The 21,511-nt window shown below is 36.8% G+C and overlaps 3 protein-coding genes and 1 long non-coding RNA gene across 5 annotated transcripts in view; 3 read left to right on the forward strand and 1 right to left on the reverse strand.

The window, feature by feature from the left end:
* The window catches only part of LOC143218244 (uncharacterized), a 246,154-nt gene that overhangs the window by 204,913 nt on the left and 19,730 nt on the right, over positions 1-21,511 (forward strand). The window lies entirely within an intron of this gene.
* Positions 7,798-15,318, forward strand: LOC143218241 (uncharacterized). 2 transcript variants are annotated; one of them, XM_076443327.1, is made up of 3 exons: positions 7,810-9,206; positions 9,283-9,461; positions 9,787-15,318. In XM_076443327.1, exons 1-3 carry the CDS (start codon positions 8,669-8,671, stop codon positions 9,865-9,867), a joined length of 798 nt encoding a protein of 265 aa, XP_076299442.1. In that variant the 5' UTR covers positions 7,810-8,668; the 3' UTR covers positions 9,868-15,318. The 2 variants fall into 2 exon arrangements, with proteins under 2 accessions (XP_076299441.1, XP_076299442.1); XM_076443326.1 differs by having other exon boundaries at positions 7,798-9,206; positions 9,283-15,318.
* On the reverse strand, positions 11,760-15,054 carry Chmp1 (charged multivesicular body protein 1). The gene is made up of 4 exons (XM_076443329.1): positions 14,884-15,054; positions 14,068-14,388; positions 12,232-12,376; positions 11,760-12,033 (listed from the first exon to the last, which is right to left on the reverse strand). The coding sequence occupies exons 1-4, from the start codon at positions 14,903-14,905 to the stop codon at positions 11,922-11,924; spliced, it is 600 nt and encodes a 199-aa protein (XP_076299444.1). The 5' UTR covers positions 14,906-15,054; the 3' UTR covers positions 11,760-11,921.
* On the forward strand, positions 15,274-17,093 carry LOC143218242 (uncharacterized). The gene is made up of 3 exons (XM_076443328.1): positions 15,274-15,457; positions 15,562-15,816; positions 15,907-17,093. Exons 1-3 carry the CDS (start codon positions 15,387-15,389, stop codon positions 16,220-16,222), a joined length of 642 nt encoding a protein of 213 aa, XP_076299443.1. The 5' UTR covers positions 15,274-15,386; the 3' UTR covers positions 16,223-17,093.

Below are 21,511 nucleotides of genomic sequence, written 5' to 3' on the forward strand. Positions count from 1 at the left end.
AGACCGAGGTTCGAATCCTGTTGGGGTAAACAATTTTTTTCCAACCGTCTACCGCTTTTTATCTACCCTGATAGCACAGTTTGGAACTGCCAGGAATAGTCCAGAGCGTGGAGTGAATGTGGAGGGCAGTATCGTTCCAGACGCCGCTTATTGGCTGCTCGGAGCCATGGGTGGAGTACATCTGGAAAGAGTGTGGAGTTGCATGCCAGTGGGCTTCCAAAAACGATTACAGGTGTACAAAGTCCGCCGTCACAGCATCTAGAGGGCAGCTTCTTCCGTCCAGATGGAAGGCAGCTCGTGGAGTCTGTGTGGAGCGGCGGATGCCGTTATACAGGGCAGCACCGTCGGTGAGGTTATGTCAGTAATGTTGGTAATGTCGGTGAAATGAATTTCTACACATTGTACAAATATGTAGCAGTCTTCCTTTTTACCGACAATTCCAAATACCGATTCTGAATGAAAACGAAATAATAAACCCGATATAAAAAAATATTAAATTTTATTTATTTCTATTACATCTATATTATTTTTCCTAGACTGCGGATCTTTGTGCAAAAAAAAAATTGTCTGCATCGATCGCAAGAGAGATGGAAACTATATGTACAAATTGAATGTTACGTTCTTCCCCCCTTGCCGTAATTTTCTTTACAGTTACATTAATAGTAAACCTACAAATAAATCAATAAACTAATAATACACTAATTATCCCCTAATACGTACAGTTACACGAATTAATATTCGGACGATCTAAAGAAGATGATAACTTTTTAAATATTGTACTATACGATTTGAATTTTTGGGGGGAGCTGGAACAATTAGTTTACTGCAGGATGTGAAAAGAAATTTTTTCAAAAATTGCATTTGGTCGGAATTGCAGAGAAAATACTAAAAGTTACATTTTACAACTTTTTCGCGCGGGCCTATATTGAAAATTTAAAAAGTACGTTTTCTAGGCCTACGTAAATAATGTGCACTGTGAAAGTTTCATCTAAATCGGTTGATGCGGGAAAAAACGACAGGCCTTGAAAGATGTAAGAATTCTTCGATGTAGGCTGAAAATCTGCGATTTTTACCATCTTTAAACGTTTGTAGCTCATTGCAACGTCAACCGATTTTGACGAAATTTTCAAAATATGTTTAGTCGACACAGATCTACAAAGCGTATTTTTCAATTTTTCAATATGGGCCCACATAAAAAAGTTGTAAAATGCAACTCTTAGTACTTTTTCATACAATTCCGATCAATTGCAATTTTTGAAAAAATTTCTTTTCACATGCTGTAGTAAACTAATTGCTCTAGCTCCCCAAAAAAGTTCAAATCGTTTAGTACAATATTAAAAAAGTTCTCGTCTTTTTTAGAACGTCCGAATATTAATTCGAGTAATTGCAGTTCCAGTATAGCCTTTTTCCAGGATTGCAAGGGTGCGGGATTCGCCTCTTCTCATCTCTCGATAATAATACAAACACGGGGTTTCTCACTAGTTAGAAACGCTAGATAAAAGATCGATCTAGGGCCCCATCTCCCTCAAAGGTCCTATTTTCCGTTTACGAGGCGAAATTTGCATTAGGCGTCACCGTAATTTACATTATTCGGAAGCATACAAGCTATTTTCATAGCTACATGCTGCCGAATAATGCCAATTACGCCTCGTAAACGAAAAAATAGAACTTTTGAGGCAGATAGTGTCCTAGATCGATCTTTTATCTAGCGTTTTTGACTAGTGAAAAACCCCGTGTTTGTATTATTATCGAGAGATGAGAATAAGAGGCGAATCCCGCACCCTTGCAATCCTGAAAACGAGTCTACTTCCTTTTAATAAACTAAAGCAAGGATTTGAAACCAAGGAGTATGTTCGGTTGCAGGTAGCTACGGTATAAAGTTTAGTACCTTAACGGTATAAAAGGTCCAAATACATCTGGCTACATCGGCTGTGCTTCTTTCGGCTGGCTAAAAATCACTTTGTTGGGAGGTACATCTGGAAGGTCTTTAGCTGAATGTTTTATGACGGCCTCGCCTGTGAATTCGGACTCGCGCTTGTTCCTTCGCGCGGAGGGTTTTCCTTTTTCATTTGGAACAACCTAAGCATTGGAAAAACCGAAAGAATACCGGTATTATTTCGGTTTCGGTAGAAAATTGATTGTGCCGTTATTCGAAGACTTTGAATAAATCCACTATCCACAGTCCAAATTCTATCTTGAGATTAGTCTTTTTTTAATCGGAAGAACGCCACACGAAGCAGCTAGCGTCATTTACATGAAACAATTACGAAAAATAAACAAGGTCTGCAATTAACTTGTTAGTGGTTTCATGCCGATATGTCTGGCTGGCCGACGCGCGTCCGGTTACCTGGCCGTGTTTATTGCACCACTTGGCCACGGCGACCGAAGTCTTCGCCGCCCTGGCAGAAAATTATTCGAAGCTACACCGTTTCGATAGTTTCCAGATGGCTGGAAAACCCCAAGTTTGGTTGCCACATCTGCGGTCTTGCCGAATCCCAGGGTCCGCTTCAAGCACTAGCTTAAAAGTTCCGTTCACCCCCAAATAGGACTTTCACCAACATGTTCAGTCGCGTTTTTAACGCCTTTTTAATGGGTTGTTAACATTTTTTTTTCTTATTAGGAATTTATTTTAGTTAGTGATCATATTCATCGATAAAAAAAGATGAGTATACGGTACTATTTATATTGAGTCCTACAAAATATTGCAATTAGAATTACGATTTCAATTATGTCTACTTGTTCTTTGAATACAGTAGAGACTCCCGTATCCGTACCCCCATTATCCGAATACATACCCTAATATAAGCAAAGAGGATTAGATTGAATATAAGGACGTCCTATTGTCCGTATGTTCTGTTATCGCCGCGTCGCTCGCTGTGCCGGGATTCATAGGCGCCGTCTCCAGATTCCGACTTTCTGACTCATGCTTCCGAAACTTCGGCAACGTAAAAATCGAAGGAACGCGTCGGCGTCGATCAGTCGAGCAGGTAGTTCACACAGACAGAGTAGAGGTACGCTTGTGTGTAGCGCGCAAGCAATTGAACAGGCACTCAGACGGGCTGAGTTTTCACGTTACCGAAGTTTCGAAAGCATGAGGCGAAAAGTCAGAGTCTGGAGACGGCGCACAGTGTGACCTTTCGTCCAAATCGGAGACAAAATCGAAGAACTTTTGATAGAAATAAGGTAGAGCGATGAAATTTTTTAAAAATTAAAGCTGAAACATTACAGAATATGGGAAAAATAGGGAGATTATGGTAAGAACGTTTTTTAACGTTGAGAAAATTCGTTAAACTTGCACAATTTCGAGAAAATTGTGGTTTTTCCAATACCACGCGCGGAAAATTTTTTTTAAATTTTTGCTATATATCATTTCCCGTAGATTTTTTCACGCCGATTTCAAATCTGGTCTCAAAATTTGTCTACGACCTCAGGATATTGCAAAATCGATTTCTTTAAATTCTACATGTTTAACGAATTTTCTCGGTTAAAAAACGTTCGTACCATAACTTCCCTATTTTTCCCATATTCTGCAAAGTTTCAGCTTTCATTTAAAAAAAATTTCATCGCTCTACCTCATTTCTATCGAAAGTTCTTTGATTTTGAATCGAGTCTGGTCCAAATTTTCCACTGTGCGCCGACGCGACGAAATCTCTCCGTATTTAATCATTAATTAAACATGTTTAATCAATCATAATGTATTAATATTGGATATCACTGTATTCGGGAAAGTCTACAGAATCTTTTGCCAGAAAGAACAATTCAATATCTTTTATAATAACATCACAATATTTGTTTGAAGTTGAAAAATATGTTTTTTTTTCAAAGCCTTGTTCCTGAAAAACTGTGCGTATAGGAAAAAAATTGAAAACAGATTCGGAATCAGCGCGAAAAACTCAGGCCAATAAGTCCTGGGTAGTTACCAAAACAACTCTGGATTTTCTGCACGAAATTACCTGAACCTTTTCCCGGAATGTTCGTTTGACAAGCAAATTTTCACATAATCATCCATTTCATTTCCAAAGTACAGTACCAGGACCTCGACCAACCGGCTTGATCGAGAGACAAACAGCCTGGACAAATTAAGGCCCGATGGATAATTGAGACCCGAGGGAAACCACGTCTTACCCTGCCATAGTCCGGCCACTCTAAGCGACCGTGATTATCCTTACGGGCACCGTCGCGTCGGTTCTTCCACGCCATAATTAATCCTCCGGCAACCCTCCCTCTCTTCCCAGTTTTCCCCGAAATTCTATACTCTATACAATTGTACTTGCAGCTTGCAGCTATTCCTTCTGACGCGATAACGGTAACGTTAGCGTATCTGCTTTATAATATTTGTCATTGTTGTAATATCCTGCAATTTCTACCATCTTTAACCCTTAGCACGCAAGTGGTGACTCGAAATCACCACTAAAAATTGCTGTCCCATTATGCAAAATATTGTTTACATTGTTAAACATGTTGGTAGCTAATCAATTACTAAACCTTTAATTATTGTATGAGGTATTACAATCAATTTCATATCCATCAAATGAAAAGAATCGTATAGAACGAAATTATTCTACCTAGAACGAGATGTTTCATTTTCGAGTTAAAACAGCTCCGAAATTAAAACAGCTGCAAATGGTTAATTATTATAACTATCTTTTAAATTTTCAATATAGGCCCCACATAAAAAAGTTGTGAAATGCAACATTTAGTACCTATTTTCTCTACAATTCCGGCCAACTGCAATTTCTGGAAAAATATCTTTAGGATGACGGGTAATTCAGTGTCTATGATGTTTCGCGTGGTTAACAGACAACGATATAGATATTTATTAAAACAATAACAAAACAAAACAAGATGTAATAATAATAACAATAACGAGAAAACTAGATTATAAACGTCAATGACTATCGAGTACTAACAAAGTACAGAGATATAAATTAACGTAGCGCGGGCAACTCTATGTAGAGCGATGCGTTCTCAACGAGTGCCACAAGCTTTTTTCCACTGGTAAAAATCCTTTTTGGTGGGAGGATTAGCAACGTGAGAAAGACCGTTAAAATAAGGGGAGGAATTCTCCGTTCCTCAAGAGTAAGGAGAAAGTTTCCTTCCCCAAAACAATTCAAAGTCGTCGCTGCCAAGGACATTGCAACGGTTGAGTCAGGGTTCTGGTAATCGTCACTTTTACGACCGAACCCTCAATGCAACCGTCCACAGCGCGCACTTGAGAAGGATGAAATTTCCGCGTCCGGAAAGTCCCTCTTTCCAACGCGCCATGTCCACTACATATCTTTTCACATCGTGCAGTAAACTAATTTCTCTAACTTCTCACGAAAAGTCCAAATCCATATAGTCCAACATTAAAAAAGTTACAGTTACTCGAATTAATACAACCCCTGGCAGAAAGGTTCCGATCCGGAGGCATTGATACGGATTTTACAGAAAACTATTACTTTATGGAGTTGAAACTGATGGGAAATTAAAAGGGGCTTATTAAAGAATGAAGAACAACAAATTAACATAAGCTTCCATTTATTATAACAAAGAAACGAGAAAATAAACAAAATGTTACACGGAAAAAAGTTAATAGACCCATTAATAGATCTGCTGGAAGACAGTTTCCCATTTGATTTACAGTCTCCGCAACACCAAATTTCTTCAACAATTACTGTTGGATGATTCTTATAGAGTTTTTTGCGCTGATTCCGAATTTGCCCTTAATTTTTCTCCTAGATACAAATTTCGGATCACGAATAATAGATACAAAATTTGTAATTAGTTACTCGAAGATATAGATACACAGGGGACCACCTGTAGCGGTATTTTCGAATACCTCGAAACCATTCTGCACTTCGCAATCATAACTTAAATTGTGTTTCTTTTGACAGTATACTGTCATTAGTTCGGCCTCGGGACACTGGGAGCGCTAAAATACTAGGCCACAGTTTTAAGGGGCTAGTCTACCCTCGATTTGTAACTAGAAAATACCTAGAATCTTACTAGATTTTGGGTCGAAAATATGGGTTTGCGGCCAGACGTTGATTGACCTTATTAGAACAAATTGTGGGCTGTGTGAGGGCTCATTCGAAAGAGGAAGGTTAGACGCAGCGCGCTTTTCTCACGAGGTTAACGAGATTATGTTTATATCTAATAATATGATGGCCCAAAGTCGAGAAAAAATCTAGGAAAAAATCCCGCAGATTTCAATGCATTTTCTGTCTCTAATAGACTTTTTTGGCTTATGAGATGAGAAAAGCGCGCTGCGTTGAACCTTCCTCTTTCGAATGAGCCCTCACACAGCCCACAATTTGTTCTAATAGGGTCAATCAACGTCTGGGCGCAGATCCATGTTTCGACCCATTTTTCTAGTAAGATTCTAGTTATTTGCTAGATATTTGCTATTTACTAGAATGGGGATTTTTTCCTAGATTTTTTCTCGACTTTGGGCCATCATATTATTAGATATAAACATAATCTCGTTAACCTCGTGAGAAAAGCGCGCTGCGTCTAACCTTCCTCTTTCGAATGAGCCCTCACACAGCCCACAATTTGTTCTAATAAGGTCAATCAACGTCTGGCCGCAAACCCATATTTTCGACCCAAAATCTAGTAAGATTCTAGGTATTTTCTAGTTACAAATCGAGGGTAGACTAGACAGACCCACCGTAACTCGCGCATGCGCGGCCAAGACAGTACCGTATCTACAATGACGCAGCCGAGCGGCCAGGGCCCTGACGCCTTGAGGCAGTTATTCTGGCGGGAATGTACCAGTGTTATTGGCGGGACGACTGATGGACAAGAGACGATTATGTATTCTTTTGCGTAGTTATTGCAGTGCTCTTTCCCTATCCCATCCTCAAAATAAAGAATAAGTTTCAATTATAAAAGTCTGCGGGGTGCTCAAGCTACACGATTTCATCGAAATAGTTACGCTACTGAGGCTGAAATTGCCGCGCATGCGCGAGTTACGGTGGGTCTGATCACATCACTGGTGGAAGGGGTAGGAGGAGAGTACATGTGTGTGTGTGAGCGCCGTTCGGCGCTCATTCTGGCTTCACTGCACAGAACCGAGAATTGACTTAAAATGGGACATTACTCTATAACGAATTTATTAATAAATGTACAGAAACGTGATTTTACATAACATAAATATGTAAAATGTTCTTTTCACTCTCCTTATTTTTCACATGCTGAAACTTTTATTAAACGAAGACAAAATGCACACATTTTATAACAAGTTCTTGTATATATTTTAATCAATTCGTTTAATCCAATATTTTTGTATTGAAAAATTATATATTATATATGTATATTATAAAAATAATGAATGGTACAGTAGGGTGGACCTTATTTTCCACCATCGAAATTTTTATGTGCGACCCTCTAGATTTGTTCCATTTGATAATAAAATAATTTCTGCAAAAGCGGAAGTCGATAGGACAAAGGGAAAGGGTGCCACAATTGACTTGAAGTTTGGAAATTTCACTAGTTTTACTCCAATTCTATCTATAACTCCATTGTAACATTTCCGCTGAAAAAATTATTATTATTTACCAAAAGTATCATTTCTCGGTTATTTAATAACAATATTTACTTATAAGTTTGAATAATTTATTCGAAAGTTTGAACCTTTAGCGTATAAGAGTACAAGAGTACTACAATATGAAATGAAAACCACTGTTACCTGTCAGCAAGGTTTTGCTTGCTGCAGCTACCTGAGAACCTTTTACCTATTCCACTGACCCTCGGAAACTTTCCGTTAGGCCCTTTAGAAGCCTCCCCTCTTTTATGGTTATACCTAAACTCATTTCTCACTTCTCACCAGTGCTGCCAGATGGTTGTGAGATCGCAACCAGGTACTCTCCTACTTTTCCCCTTCCACTATCCTATTCCATCGCTTTAGGATTGAGTGGGGCAAATGGGAGACACGTTGCGCGTGCGCGATGGGGACGCAACGATGACAGATGAGATGACATGACATTTCGCAGGTTTTAGGTTATTGCCGCGTATCGTATCGTACTCGTGTACATATACGTACTTAATGAAATAAATCATATGGTTCGTTCTAAATAGACATTGTAAGCATTCTTTATTATAAATAAAATTAATTGCAACATGTGAGATTTTCAGTCGTGAAGCGAAGTATGAATGCTTTCTTTTATATGTACAATTGAAAAAATTTTGAAATCTGTATGTATGTAGTACTGAGTTACATTCCAGTAAAATCAATAAATCATAATATATTTTAACACTGTTAACCCTCGTACGCTTCTCAAAAATAGTTGCATAAAAGAGACTGGGATGATAAATTCACTCATTTTTCTTCTACACGATAAATTGACAAATTCTGTTTTATTTGTAACGTTATATTTTAAAGAAATACAATAATTACATAGTATGTGAAATAAGTAAATGGGTGAATTTTACGCGGCAATAACCTAAAACCTGCGAAATGTCATGCCATTGTTGCGTCCCCATCGCGCACGCGCAACGTGTCTCCCATTTGCCTCACTCAATCCCCGTCGCACACGCGCAACGTGTCACATATTACTCTGGTCATCAGAGAGGGGGTACCTCATATCGGCGTGATTCCCCTCATCTGGCAGCACTGCTTCTCACTGCAGTCTAGGCCGAATCTTCGTAGCACTCGCATTGGAAATACTACAGAGAGTTGAGTAAGATGGAAACAAGGAGCAGTGATCAGTTATTCCTATTAAATCACTTTGAGTCACAAATTGTTGGGGCTAAATTACCAAGCAACGGACAACTTTTACGTGTATTGTTCTATAATATGCGAAAAGTGAACTTAAATCTACGTGAAAGTGCGGCTTTAGTGATGAAAGAAGTAGAAATTTTCTGGGAAAAGGCGAGAATTCCAATAAAAAAAACATCGGATAGTATTAATAAAGTGGAAAAACTATACAACAAATGGCGAACACTTAATAAAACCGCGAATCGCCAAAATGATCTACAGAGAAAGCGAGAACAAGAATTTATAGATTCATTAGAGGATTTATTCGATATCGCACATGCGAATGCCTTAGAAATGATTTCTGTAGAGGAAGATAAGATATTCCTCCTGCAGCAGAGGGAAAAGAGACGAATCGGTTCGATGGCATCTATTGATCGTAAATTAGTAGAGAAAGAAGAAAGACAAGCAGAGCGGAAGGAACAACAAGAGATGCGGTGGCAACGGGCTCAGGAATCATCGATCAATGGTAATGTTTTGAAGTTCTTTCTAATGCTTTCACATTTATATTTTCCAATTATAGCAAATTTATTTTTACGTTATAGATTCAGTACAATTAGAATCAACGTCCACATCCAGTGATGAAGAGACAGAAGTCCCGTTAGCAAGAACCATAGAAATTCTTTCGGACGAGCCTCAGGTACCTGACGGTGATGACACCGAGGCAGAGGACTACAATATACCTGGGCCGAGTAACCCCAAGAAAAGACGAGGAAAGCAGAAGGTTATTACTCCAAAATTAGTAGCTGTTTTAGATTCGTGTAGAATAAGCGACCGTGATGCAATTCGAATTGTTATGGCAACAGCAGAATGTTTAGGTCATGACCTAAATGAATTAATAATAAATAGAACATCTATTCGAAGATATCGACATAATTATCGGTCTGAGCATGCAGCATAGTTGCAAGAAATGTTCGGACAAATTAATCTTAGGGGCATAACTATTCATTGGGATGCTACACTTATACCAGATATAAGCCACAAAAATGTAGAACGATTACCGATAGTTATAAGTTGCGGGGAAATTAAAAAATTATTGGGAATTCCAGTTATACCATCGGGTAGTGGGGCCAATCAAGCGTCGGCAATCTTCTCTAAGACAGAAGAATGGAATTTATCACAGCAAGTAGAAGCCCTTTGTTTTGATACGACCGCAACCAACACCGGCAGAATACAAGGAGCCTGCGTTCTATTGGAACAAAAATTAGAAAAAGAATTATTGTATTTGCCATGCCGTCACCATATTTATGAATTAATTTTACGTGCTGCATTTGATACAAAAATGAAAAAGTCGACGGGTCCAGATGTTCCTCTTTTTAAGAAATTTAAAAATTCTTGGAGTTCAATAAATAAAGACAATTTTAAGCCCGGCGTAGAAGATGAATTTGTACGTCAAAATGTAATAGAGATTGATAAAAAGATTGAAGCGGCAATACACAATTTGCAACAAATTCAACCGAGGGATGATTACAAGGAACTGATAGAACTTATGATAATTTTTCTAGGCGGAACTCCACCTAAAGGTGTTAGATTTAGGATGCCTGGCGCATTCCACCATGCGAGGTGGATGGCTAAGGCTATATATTGCATAAAAATTTATATTTTTAGGAATGAATTTCATTTAAGTAGTGAGAAAAAGTTATGGATACAAAGTATTTGTATTTTTTTAATTAATATATACATACTCGCTTGGGTACGTACCACTGTACCTGCGATAGCACCCCGGTTAGATTTAGAACTATTAAGTGATCTATGGAAATATAAAGAGATTGACGAAACCATAAGTAATGCTACGTTGCAAAAACTGAGCAATCACTTATGGTACTTGTCACCAGAAAATGTGGGATTGTCATTTTTTGATCCACACATTTCTGTAGAAATTAAAAAAAAGATGGTTGAAGCACTCAACAAAGAAGAAGAACAAAATTGTAAAAAATTGGTCATTCCTAGAAAAGATATTAAACTATATATAGATATTACTATGGACAATTTTGTTTCTACACAAACATTGAAATTCTTTTCTAGATTTGATATAAATATAGATTTTATGTCTAAGGACCCAGCATTGTGGGAAGCGGATAATAATTATAAAGCGGCGACAAGAATTGTAGGGAATTTACAAATCGTTAATGATGTAGCTGAACGAGCAGTAAAATTAATGAAAGAGTATTCCGATTGTATTACCAAAGATGAAAACGAGAGACAGGACATTTTACAAATTGTATCAGAGTATAAACAGCGTTACCCTACAGTCGATAAAAAAACATTAAGTCAACATTTATAATAAATACCACCAATATTTATAAACGTATGTATTTATTAATAACAAAATATATTGCAAAAAAATATTGCAATCTTCGTTTAAACAAATTAATTTAATTGTTAATAAATAACTTTTTTTTATTACAATTAAAGATATTGGTCTAAAATGACATCTAATAATGAAATAATGTGCTAAAAACTGTTTTTCCTATTTTTAGTGAAATTTAATTTTTTTACATAAACAAAGTCGTTGTGGCACGTCTTCTCATTGCCCGATCGAGTTGATTTTTTACAGGGTTTATTTTTTCACTAAATGGCACAAATTGACGGGGTCGCACCATTAAAATTCCGAAAAAATTTTTTCACCAAGAGTAACTAAGGTCCACCCTAATGGTACAGTGTTAATAATATTTTTTATTCCAAAGTTTTGTAAAGTGTAATGTGCATCAAAGATATAGTTGAATTTAATTTGTTTATTGCACACATAGTAGTGGAATTATAGATTTGCATCGATATATAAAAAGAAACATTTAGTTTCATATTAATTTTTATGCTGACAGGTAAACAAATATGTATATACATTAATTGTATATATATATATATATTTATCATATTGTGCACACAGATTATTTATTATAGTTAGGCATGTTTAGTTACGATTTAAAAATATTGATTTCTTGTTGAATTATGTAAGTACAAGCATTAATTGCGAACTAGTCTGTTTAATTATTCTGAGAGGCTTTTGTTTAAAAATAGTCGATTTAAAATGAAAGCAATATATATTTGGTTTTAAAAGTGAAATTATATGTTAAACATTTTGTTGCCTTCTTTACTGATTATGTTGCTAGTTACAATGGACAAGCATTAATTATTTATTTTATTTATATATCTTTGCAATTAATAGTTTTTTGTTCGTGTACTACTATTCCCGAAGCCTTGCTAATCGCTGTGTAAGTTCATCCTGTTCTTGACTGACTGTAGTGCTACCTATACTGCCTAACTGTCCAGATGGCAGTTCCATATTCAGTTCCAAACTGTAAAAAAGTATAGAATGTTATTTATTAATTAACTGGCTAATGGATTAAATCAGAAAATATATTTACCCAGCTTCTCAAAGGAAAGTGTACGAGTGAGTACGAGGATGTGCGAAAGGATGCGAGGGTTAGTAGGAATTGTAAACCGAATCCCTTTTTATGGCCGGAAGGCTAACAATAAAGCATTTCTATATTTACCCAGCTTCATCTGCAACTTGTTGTAATAATGACTCGACATCGTTTTGTGGTACATTGGTAGTTGTAGTTTGAGACATTGCATTTTCCATGTATGAACTTTGGACATCCAGATCTTCAAATTGACTTTCAAACTTGTCCATTAAACCTAAAAGCAAGTAGATAATGTAACAACTGTAATCTCAGTTGTGTTAAGGACTGATTTATGTTAAGTTAAAATTCTCTGTACCACTTAAGTTTGTATGTATGTTACTCGTTGATAAATATTAGAAATCACGAGATTGAACGTGTATTGAAAATTTACGTATAACGAATATATGTATACGTGTGTGAGTTCGTATAATGTTTAATACACGTGTACACGTGTAATTTCGATACACGGATACACGTATATTTTACCCAGATAGCACACGACGTCTTTTAGACGTCGTTTTTACATCCTGTACGTCTTATGTCCCAAAAAGACACTTCATAGACGTCTAAACGACATCTCTAAAGAGATGTCTTAAAGATGCCCCGAAGACGTCTTAAAGGTCCATAAATGTTAATTAAATTAAAAGAAGGGAAGAGTAAAAATAGATTTCGACAAAAACGAGTTTAAAGTTAAACCAAGCTTTATCAGAAGAACGCTTGTGGAATTGACACAAAAAGTGTAATAAAAATAACAATTGCAATTAAATCACTATAAAAACAATAAAAATTGAGGTTGAAATCCAAAAAGTTGAAATGTGGAAATTGAAGTTCGAATTGAAGTTAAAATGGAAATTGAAGTTGGAATTTAAAAAATTCAAGAATTGAAATTGAAGTCGAAATTGCAAGATTGAAGTTGAAATCGAAGAGTGTTGAATGAAGAGTTGAAATTGAAGTTGAAATGGAAATTGACATTTGAAAAATTGAAGAGATGAAATTGAAATTTGAAAAATTGAAGAGTAGGAATTGAAGTTGGAATCGGAGAGTTGAAATGGAAATTGAAGACGAAGTTGAAATTGAAAAATTGAAGTTGAATTCGAAGAGTTGACATTGAAGTTGAAATGGAAATTGAAGTCGAAGTTGAAATAGAAGAGTAGAAATTGAACTTGAAATTGATGTTGAAATCGAAATTTGAAAAATTGAAGAGTTGAAATTGAAAAATTGAAGTTAAAATCGAAGAGTTGAAATTGATGTTGAAATCGAAATTTGAAAAATTGAAGAGTTGAAATTGAAGCAAAAACACTAACTCGAACGAATAATACCAATGCTAATACTGCTAGATTATGGGTATATAAAAAAACCACACTGTTTATGGTCTTAAAGACGTAAACGTTAAAGGGTCTTCTTAGGACGCAAGTCTTCAGACTTGAATAGACGTAAAACGGACGTATTTAAGACGTCGTATGCTATCTGGGGTAAGACGTATAGACGTAAAAACGACGTGAAAACGTCGTTTGAAAGATGGCATGTGCTATCTGAGTCTAATAAATATATAATCTAATAATAAATATATGTTATAGTGTTCGGTTTTTAAGAGTATGCAAAGTAGGGGTAGATTAAATAGAAAGGACCACGAGGAAAAAGAGGAGTCGTGCTAGTTTATACTAGCAAATGGAACGGTCGCTTTCTGTGAGTAGTCTCCAATTTCATATAAAGGTACGAAAGAGTTCCAAGAAATCTTGGGTTGGAACGTCACTCAGTGATCACCATAGGTCATGAAAGGAGTATGGTTTCCCATATGTGCACCAGGCGACTCACGGTAGTTGACCGTTAGCTGAGCTCATGAAAGACAAAGCGAAGTACGGCGAACCGGGGAAGCGACCTGCGTATAATTAGCAACAGATTGTTTATATAAAGTTCTATCGTTACCTGAAATCTTTTCCAAATTCATTGATTTCATTGCAGCATCCATTGCTTTAACTACTCCCGCCATTGACTGAGTAACTTTACGTGTAGTCAGAGCAGTTTGTACTCTACTAGCCACCGCATCAACTCTTGCACTCATACGTAGATAATTTAATGATTGATTGTGCTGACGAATTGCATTTTCTGCATGAATGCGGGCACCTTCCATATTGTTCTTTTGAATGGCCTTCTTTATTTTAGCTTTTTCGACTTTTTCTTCTTTCTCGCATTTCTTTGAATTTCTTTCTAGCTCTTTCACGGCGAACTTAAGATTAAATAAATTTTCTATAGAATAATTTCGGAAAATATCTTATTGCTGAATATGCCATTCTTTATTGGCATTCTTATTACTGCCTATACTGTATTATAAAAATGTATGCAACGGAGGCATATCTAACCGAGTATTTCTAAATAATGACAAGTTCGCTGAAGTGTAACATAACCTTATTTATAAAATTATAAAACTTTCATGCGATAACTTGGAAGAGATTACAATATATTTCTAAAAAACAATTAGTTAACATTACGAAAAACCGTCTGTTATTGAAACAAAGATGAATGTTCGAATCATTTTTAGAAATATAGATTGTAAATTACAAAACATTCAGACTATTTGGAACAATCACTTATGATCGATAGATTAAAACCTCAAATAAGATTTCACCCGAAAAAAATTATTGTAAAAATGTCGACATAAATGAATAAATGTCATTCCAAATTATTCATGTCAAGTTTAGACCTTCATATGCAAATTATGATAAATATTAAGAAAAAGGATACTTTCCATCTGAGAGACGGACATGACTGATTGTTCGGCCCCCGTTGTGACAAGAATAATCTAATTAATGCCTTGAGTAATGCAACGGTCACTTTCTTAAAAAAATAATACTTTAAGTTGTTCTTTGACGTCAGTTGAGTTATCACTCTATCTTTAGGTAAACTGTCATGTCAATCATCGACATGAATACTGAATACATATGTGCAGTTAAAATCGAATGTTATCAATTTGTCAGACTGTATACAAGGCACTATATTATGCTATTAGCAGCTATTAGTCAGTATAATACTATTACTAATCTTTTAGTAGGCTAGCATAAATGACAGTGATCCTTACGTAAAAAGATAAAAATTTCCAGTTGTTTAGTATAATACAACAATCTGCTATACCGACTGAGACATCCGACGAGCAAAGCAACAAGCAAAATAAAAGCGAGGTATATGCGAGGTATATTTACAATTTACAAGCATATTTATATTGCATTATTTCGTAAAAATTAGGAAAAATGGTGCAAACTTGTTGCATAAAAAATTGTAAGGAACGACAAAACCGTGATACAAATATATCTTTTCACAAGCAAGTATTTTATACGCATAACCTATAACAAGTAAATGCAATGCAATATATATTTACCACGGACGAAATACTTCGTAATATATATAAAACAAATTTATTTGTAGATTTCCGAAAGATCCAGAATTAAGAGAAAAATGGATAAAAGCGATTAATTGTGAAAATTTTGAGCCCTCTGCTCATTCCAGAGTTTGTTCTAAACATTTTGAAAGTGATTGCTTTGTTGGAAATTCATGGAGTTCAAAGCGTAATTTAAGATACGATACAATACCTCGTGTATCAGAAGTACCTGAAGTATCACGTATACAACCAACGGAAGTAGCGAACATCCCATGTATTAAAATAGAAAATGAAAGTGCAAGGTATTAATCTCTTTACGGTCACATTATCAACGCTTGAACTAAGTCTGCAATAGGTTCAATTTGTATAATTTCCATATAATTTGTTTTCAGCTTAAATAATGAAATTGCCGATGAAGATGACAGTGTAGAATCTGCTGCTCGTACTGGCAGAGACAATGTATCATTTCAAGAGATACCTTTGAAGAAGAAGAGAACAGCTTACATCGGTGATTTTCTTAATTCCGATACGATAACTGACCACGAGAAGCATGTACATATCATTGCGACAACTTTGGCAAAGAAGAACAAGCAAATCAAGGCATTACAACGAACAAACAGAAGACTGCTTAAAAAGATTGAAGATTTAAATAAATTATTGGATGAATTACATAAGAGAAGCGTGGATGTATCGTTAAAAGAATTTTAGCAAACAAGAACAAGCAGTCTTTTGTTTGTTTGTTGTAATGTTTTAATTGCAGGCCATAATAGGATAAGATTTATGCTAACAAGAACTATTTTATTTTGTATTGTATATATTAAGTATTATATGTATTATCCATACATAAATATTATTTATATCACATTAAGTATACCCTCGATTTGTAACTAGAAAATTACTAGAATCTTACTAGATTTTGGGTCGAAAATATGGGTTTCGTACTAAACGTTGTTTGACCTTATTAGAACAAATTGTGGGCTGTGTGAGGGCTCATTCGAAAGAGGAAGAATAGACGCAGCGCGCTTTTCTCACGAGGTTAACGAGATTATGTTAATAACTAATAATATGATGGCCCAAAGTCGAGAAAAAATCTAGGAAAAAATCCCGCAGATTTCAATGCATTTTCTGTCTCTAATAGACTTTTTTGACTTATGAGATGAGAAAAGCGCGCTGCGTTGAACCTTCCTCTTTCGAATGAGCCCTCACACAGCCCACAATTTGTTCTAATAAGGTCAATCAACGTCTGGACGCAAACCCATATTTTCGACCCAAAATCTAGTAAGATTCTAGGTATTTTCTAGTTACAAATCGAATCTGTACGCGAATTTTAGGAAGATCAAATAGTAGACGTTTGTTGTTCAATTAACACAGATCTACAAAGCGTATTTGTTAAATTTTCAATATAGGTCCACATGAAGAAGTTGTATAATGCAACTTTTAGTATTTCTTCCACAATTCCGATCAGTTGCTATTTATGAAAAAAATTTAATTTAAAACGAAGTTTCAGTTTCGGAAGAACTGAACTGCGAATTCATATATCTACTGAAAACCACTAATAAAACAAAATTTTGTTTATAAATATCGTTTTTTAATGTTTAAATAAATACTATATTTATAATAATATCATATTATGATTGCTCTCAATATAAATAAAAAACCACTTTGTTTCATGTCTCTATCATAAACAGAACAAAAGTTATTGAATTTTGTCCAAGAAACAGGCATTCCGGCGCACTGTGGATCGGTGCGAGCTGAGCTAAGCTCGACTGGATTGATCGAGCTGGTCGAGTACTCGCATCGATGCAAGTAACTCGCACCGATGCGAGCCGATGACGTCGGCGCGAGTAGCTCGCTTCGATGCGGGTAGCTTGCATCGATGCGAGCTACTCGCATCGTGCGAGCCGCTCCCCTGATAACCAGGCCTGCCGAGGGATAATCCTACCTAGAGCTAAGAATTGGCCCGTTCCGAGCTGCGCTATTGTTCGAGTTGCTCAAGGTGGGATTAACTCGATTTTTGCCTGGGATTCTCCGCGCGTATTAGTAGCTATTTTTGCCGTCTAATAGCGGAGGGCAATAGCAGAAGGCAAATTGAAAGCAAATTGAAGGCAGCCGGCCGGCCGAAGCTGAATTTGTTTAAGAGGGCAGTACCGTCGAGTCGTACTGATGTGATGATGTGATTGGCGAATATATATAATAACAGATCTGGGCGACGCTGGCTCGAAAAACACATGTTGCTGCAAGTTGCAGCCATTTGCAGCCTGCAACTCATCCTTTGTCGGAGTGGATGACGTGGGGACTGGAACTGTCTTGCTGAGTGTAATTGAGTGTTACTGAGCAAGAGAAGGTGAGAAGCAAAGAGGATTAGTCAGAATTAGTCCAGTGCTGCCAGATGAGGGGAATCACGCCGATTTTAGGTACCCCCTCTCCGACGACCACCAGAGTAAGTGACACGTTGCGCGTGCGCGACGGGGATTGAGTAGGGGCAAATGGGGGACACGTTGCGCGTGCGCGATGGGGACGGGGACGCACACACACGCAACGATGACAGATGAGATGATATGACATTTCGCAGGTTTTAGGTTATTGCCGCGTATCGTATCGAACTCATGTACATATACGTACTTAATGAAATTAATAATATGAATCGATCTAAATAGACATTGTAAACATTCTTTATTATAAATAAAATGAATTGTGGGAGTTTCAGTCGTGAAGCGAAGTATGAAGTATGAATTTTCACACTGTGGATTTTGAAACTACCTTTTTCAATGCATATATTCGAAAATTTGGTATTGGGATTATTGGGAAGGCGAAACGAATTGTAGAATTGAATACTGAATATAATAAATATATTATACATAATAATATACACCAGCTCGGTTGGTTGAGCGCGTTAGGTATTCAAGTGTAGACGTACTTGTACATAATAGTATACAATAAAATACAATATGATATAAATATACACATACACACACACACACACGTAATAATCAAACTAATATTCAACATGTATCACTCTCACTGCTGCTATTTTCGGTTTCGTCAGGGAGCAAGATCCCATCTAATTCGGAAGGTACTTCTTTGCTGTGGTACATGTCAGAATTAAAATATTCCAACACATTGTCCGGTACATTGTAGCTGCATGCATCAACGTTCTTTGACTTTAAATATAATTTAATTCTAGTTATAGCGGAAAGCATCTGCGTACCTAAGCAATTTCTTTTTAAATTTTTCATGTCCGTGATTATTGAAAAATACCTTTCCACATCTGCATTGGAATGCGGTAGTGATAGGCATATAAATGCTAGTTTTGCAAGTTCGCCATACATTAATTCACCTGAACAATCTTTTAAATTTCTTACGGTGCTCCAAAATGCTATAACATCTAATTTTTTAAACTGTTCTTTTTGTTCATATGTTGAACCCGCAGACAATGTGAACCATTGGTCAATTGCTATTTTAGCTGTCACTTTGGATGGAAAATGTTCTGCAATGATATCGTTAAACCGGAGTTTTCGGTGGATAATAATCTGGACAAATTAAATGTAGAAGATACAACGATATTATTGCCGTTAAATGAAATTTATATTGGGGCAGCAGCAACCAATTTGATAGATGATTTAAGAGAAAGTCAGCCCGAGGAAGTCACACAATTCTATACAAATATTCAACAATTTTATAAAACTGCGTACAAAGAGTCCATCAAAAGACTTCCGGTTAACGACAAGTTTGTAAATGCATTGAATTTTTTAGATCCAAACGTAGCATTAGATCACAGTAAACACGTAGGTCAAATCGATATCATTGCAGAACATTTTCCATCCAAAGTGACAGCTGAAATAGCAATTGACCAATGGTTCACATTGTCTGCGGGTTCAACATATGAACAAAAAGAACAGTTTAAAAAATTAGATGTTATAGCATTTTGGAGCACCGTAAGAAATTTAAAAGATTGTTCAGGTGAATTAATGTATGGCGAACTTGCAAAACTAGCATTTATATGCCTATCACTACCGCATTCCAATGCAGATGTGGAAAGGTATTTTTCAATAATCACGGACATGAAAAATTTAAAAAGAAATTGCTTAGGTACGCAGATGCTTTCCGCTATAACTAGAATTAAATTATATTTAAAGTCAAAGAACGTTGATGCATGCAGCTACAATGTACCGGACAATGTGTTGGAATATTTTAATTCTGACATGTACCACAGCAAAGAAGTACCTTCCGAATTAGATGGGATCTTGCTCCCTGACGAAACCGAAAATAGCAGCAGTGAGAGTGATACATGTTGAATATTAGTTTGATTATTACGTGTGTGTGTGTGTGTATGTGTATATTTATATCATATTGTATTTTATTGTATACTATTATGTACAAGTACGTCTACACTTGAATACCTAACGCGCTCAACCAACCGAGCTGGTGTATATTATTATGTATAATATATTTATTATATTCAGTATTCAATTCTACAATTCGTTTCGCCTTCCCAATAATCCCAATACCAAACTTTCGAATATATGCATTGAAAAAGGTAGTTTCAAAATCCACAGTGTGAAAATTCATACTTCATACTTCGCTTCACGACTGAAACTCACACAATTCATTTTATTTATAATAAAGAATGTTTACAATGTCTATTTAGATCGATTCATATTATTAATTTCATTAAGTACGTATATGTACATGAGTTCGATACGATACGCGGCAATAACCTAAAACCTGCGAAATGTCATATCATCTCATCTGTCATCGTTGCGTGTGTGTGCGTCCCCGTCCCCATCGCGCACGCGCAACGTGTCCCCCATTTGCCCCTACTCAATCCCCGTCGCGCACGCGCAACGTGTCTCCCATTTGCCCCACTCAATCCTAAAGCGATGGAATAGGATAGTGGAAGGGGAAAAGTAGGAGAGTACCTGGTTGCGATCTCACAACCATCTGGCAGCACTGCCTGGTTGCGATCTCACAACCATCTGGCAGCACTGGTCAGAATTAGTCCTCTTCAGTCCTCTTTGGTGAGAAGCAGCAACAGCAACATGTATTTTTCGAGCCAGCGTCGCCCAGGTCTGTGCAGGTCTGTATAATAAGACAATCCTCTTTTCAACCATTTTCAACCAAGAAGAAATGCGGTGAGAGCAGCACTGTACTCGAGCGATTCACGGGAGGAGTTACGAAGAAAAGCTGCCCAGACAACCAGGGCTGCACCGGGCAGCAATGTCGCGTTTTGGATCCCTGCTGCCGCGAGGCTGCACGGAAAACGGTGGGGGATTTTGCCTCACCGTAAGAGGGCAACACAGTCGCGCCAATGTTTCGAATGCCGTACGCAGCGCCATACAGGCACGTACAGGCCTTGTACTAGGGAGCAGGGGGTCTCTCGTCCCGGTAAGGTGATACAGAGCTGGTCGCGCTGTTGTGGATCTTCCACATTAAGATGTCGGTAAAGTAAATGACTATTGTACAAATGTGTAGCAGCAGCAGCAGCAGTCTTTCTTTTTACTGACAAAAATTAATATTTTTATTTAAATTACATACTACATACTATCAGGTCGTTCGGAAAGTAATTTTGTTTATCGTGTAGGGATGGCAATGCTTCCGTTTGTCATTACTAGACTGCGGATCTTTCTGCAAAATAAAAAATGTCAGCGTCGATTACAGGAAATAGAAACTAAATTGAATTGAATTATTTCTTCAGCAAAGGAGAAAACGAAATGACTTTCCGAACGAGCTAATACATTAACATATTACAATAGGAGAGCTGCATAAAGTCTAAATAAAATCAATCTCATCATTTTCATACAAAGAAACATTTACCAGTTACTTTTAAGGTTCGGTAGGTGTAGAGGGTTGAAACGTCTTCGTGAAAAAAAAAAATGTGTCGTAGAAGGGAAAAGAAACTTAATTTATAATTTTCGGCTCGAGCGCGTTTCCAGCTACCCGAGTGCATCGGGCTGCCCGGGGTGTCTCGATCTCGTCGGGCGGGTTCGGAAAGAATCG

Source organism: Lasioglossum baleicum, chromosome 19, assembly GCF_051020765.1.
Source record: "Lasioglossum baleicum chromosome 19, iyLasBale1, whole genome shotgun sequence".
NCBI lineage: Eukaryota > Metazoa > Arthropoda > Insecta > Hymenoptera > Halictidae > Lasioglossum > Lasioglossum baleicum.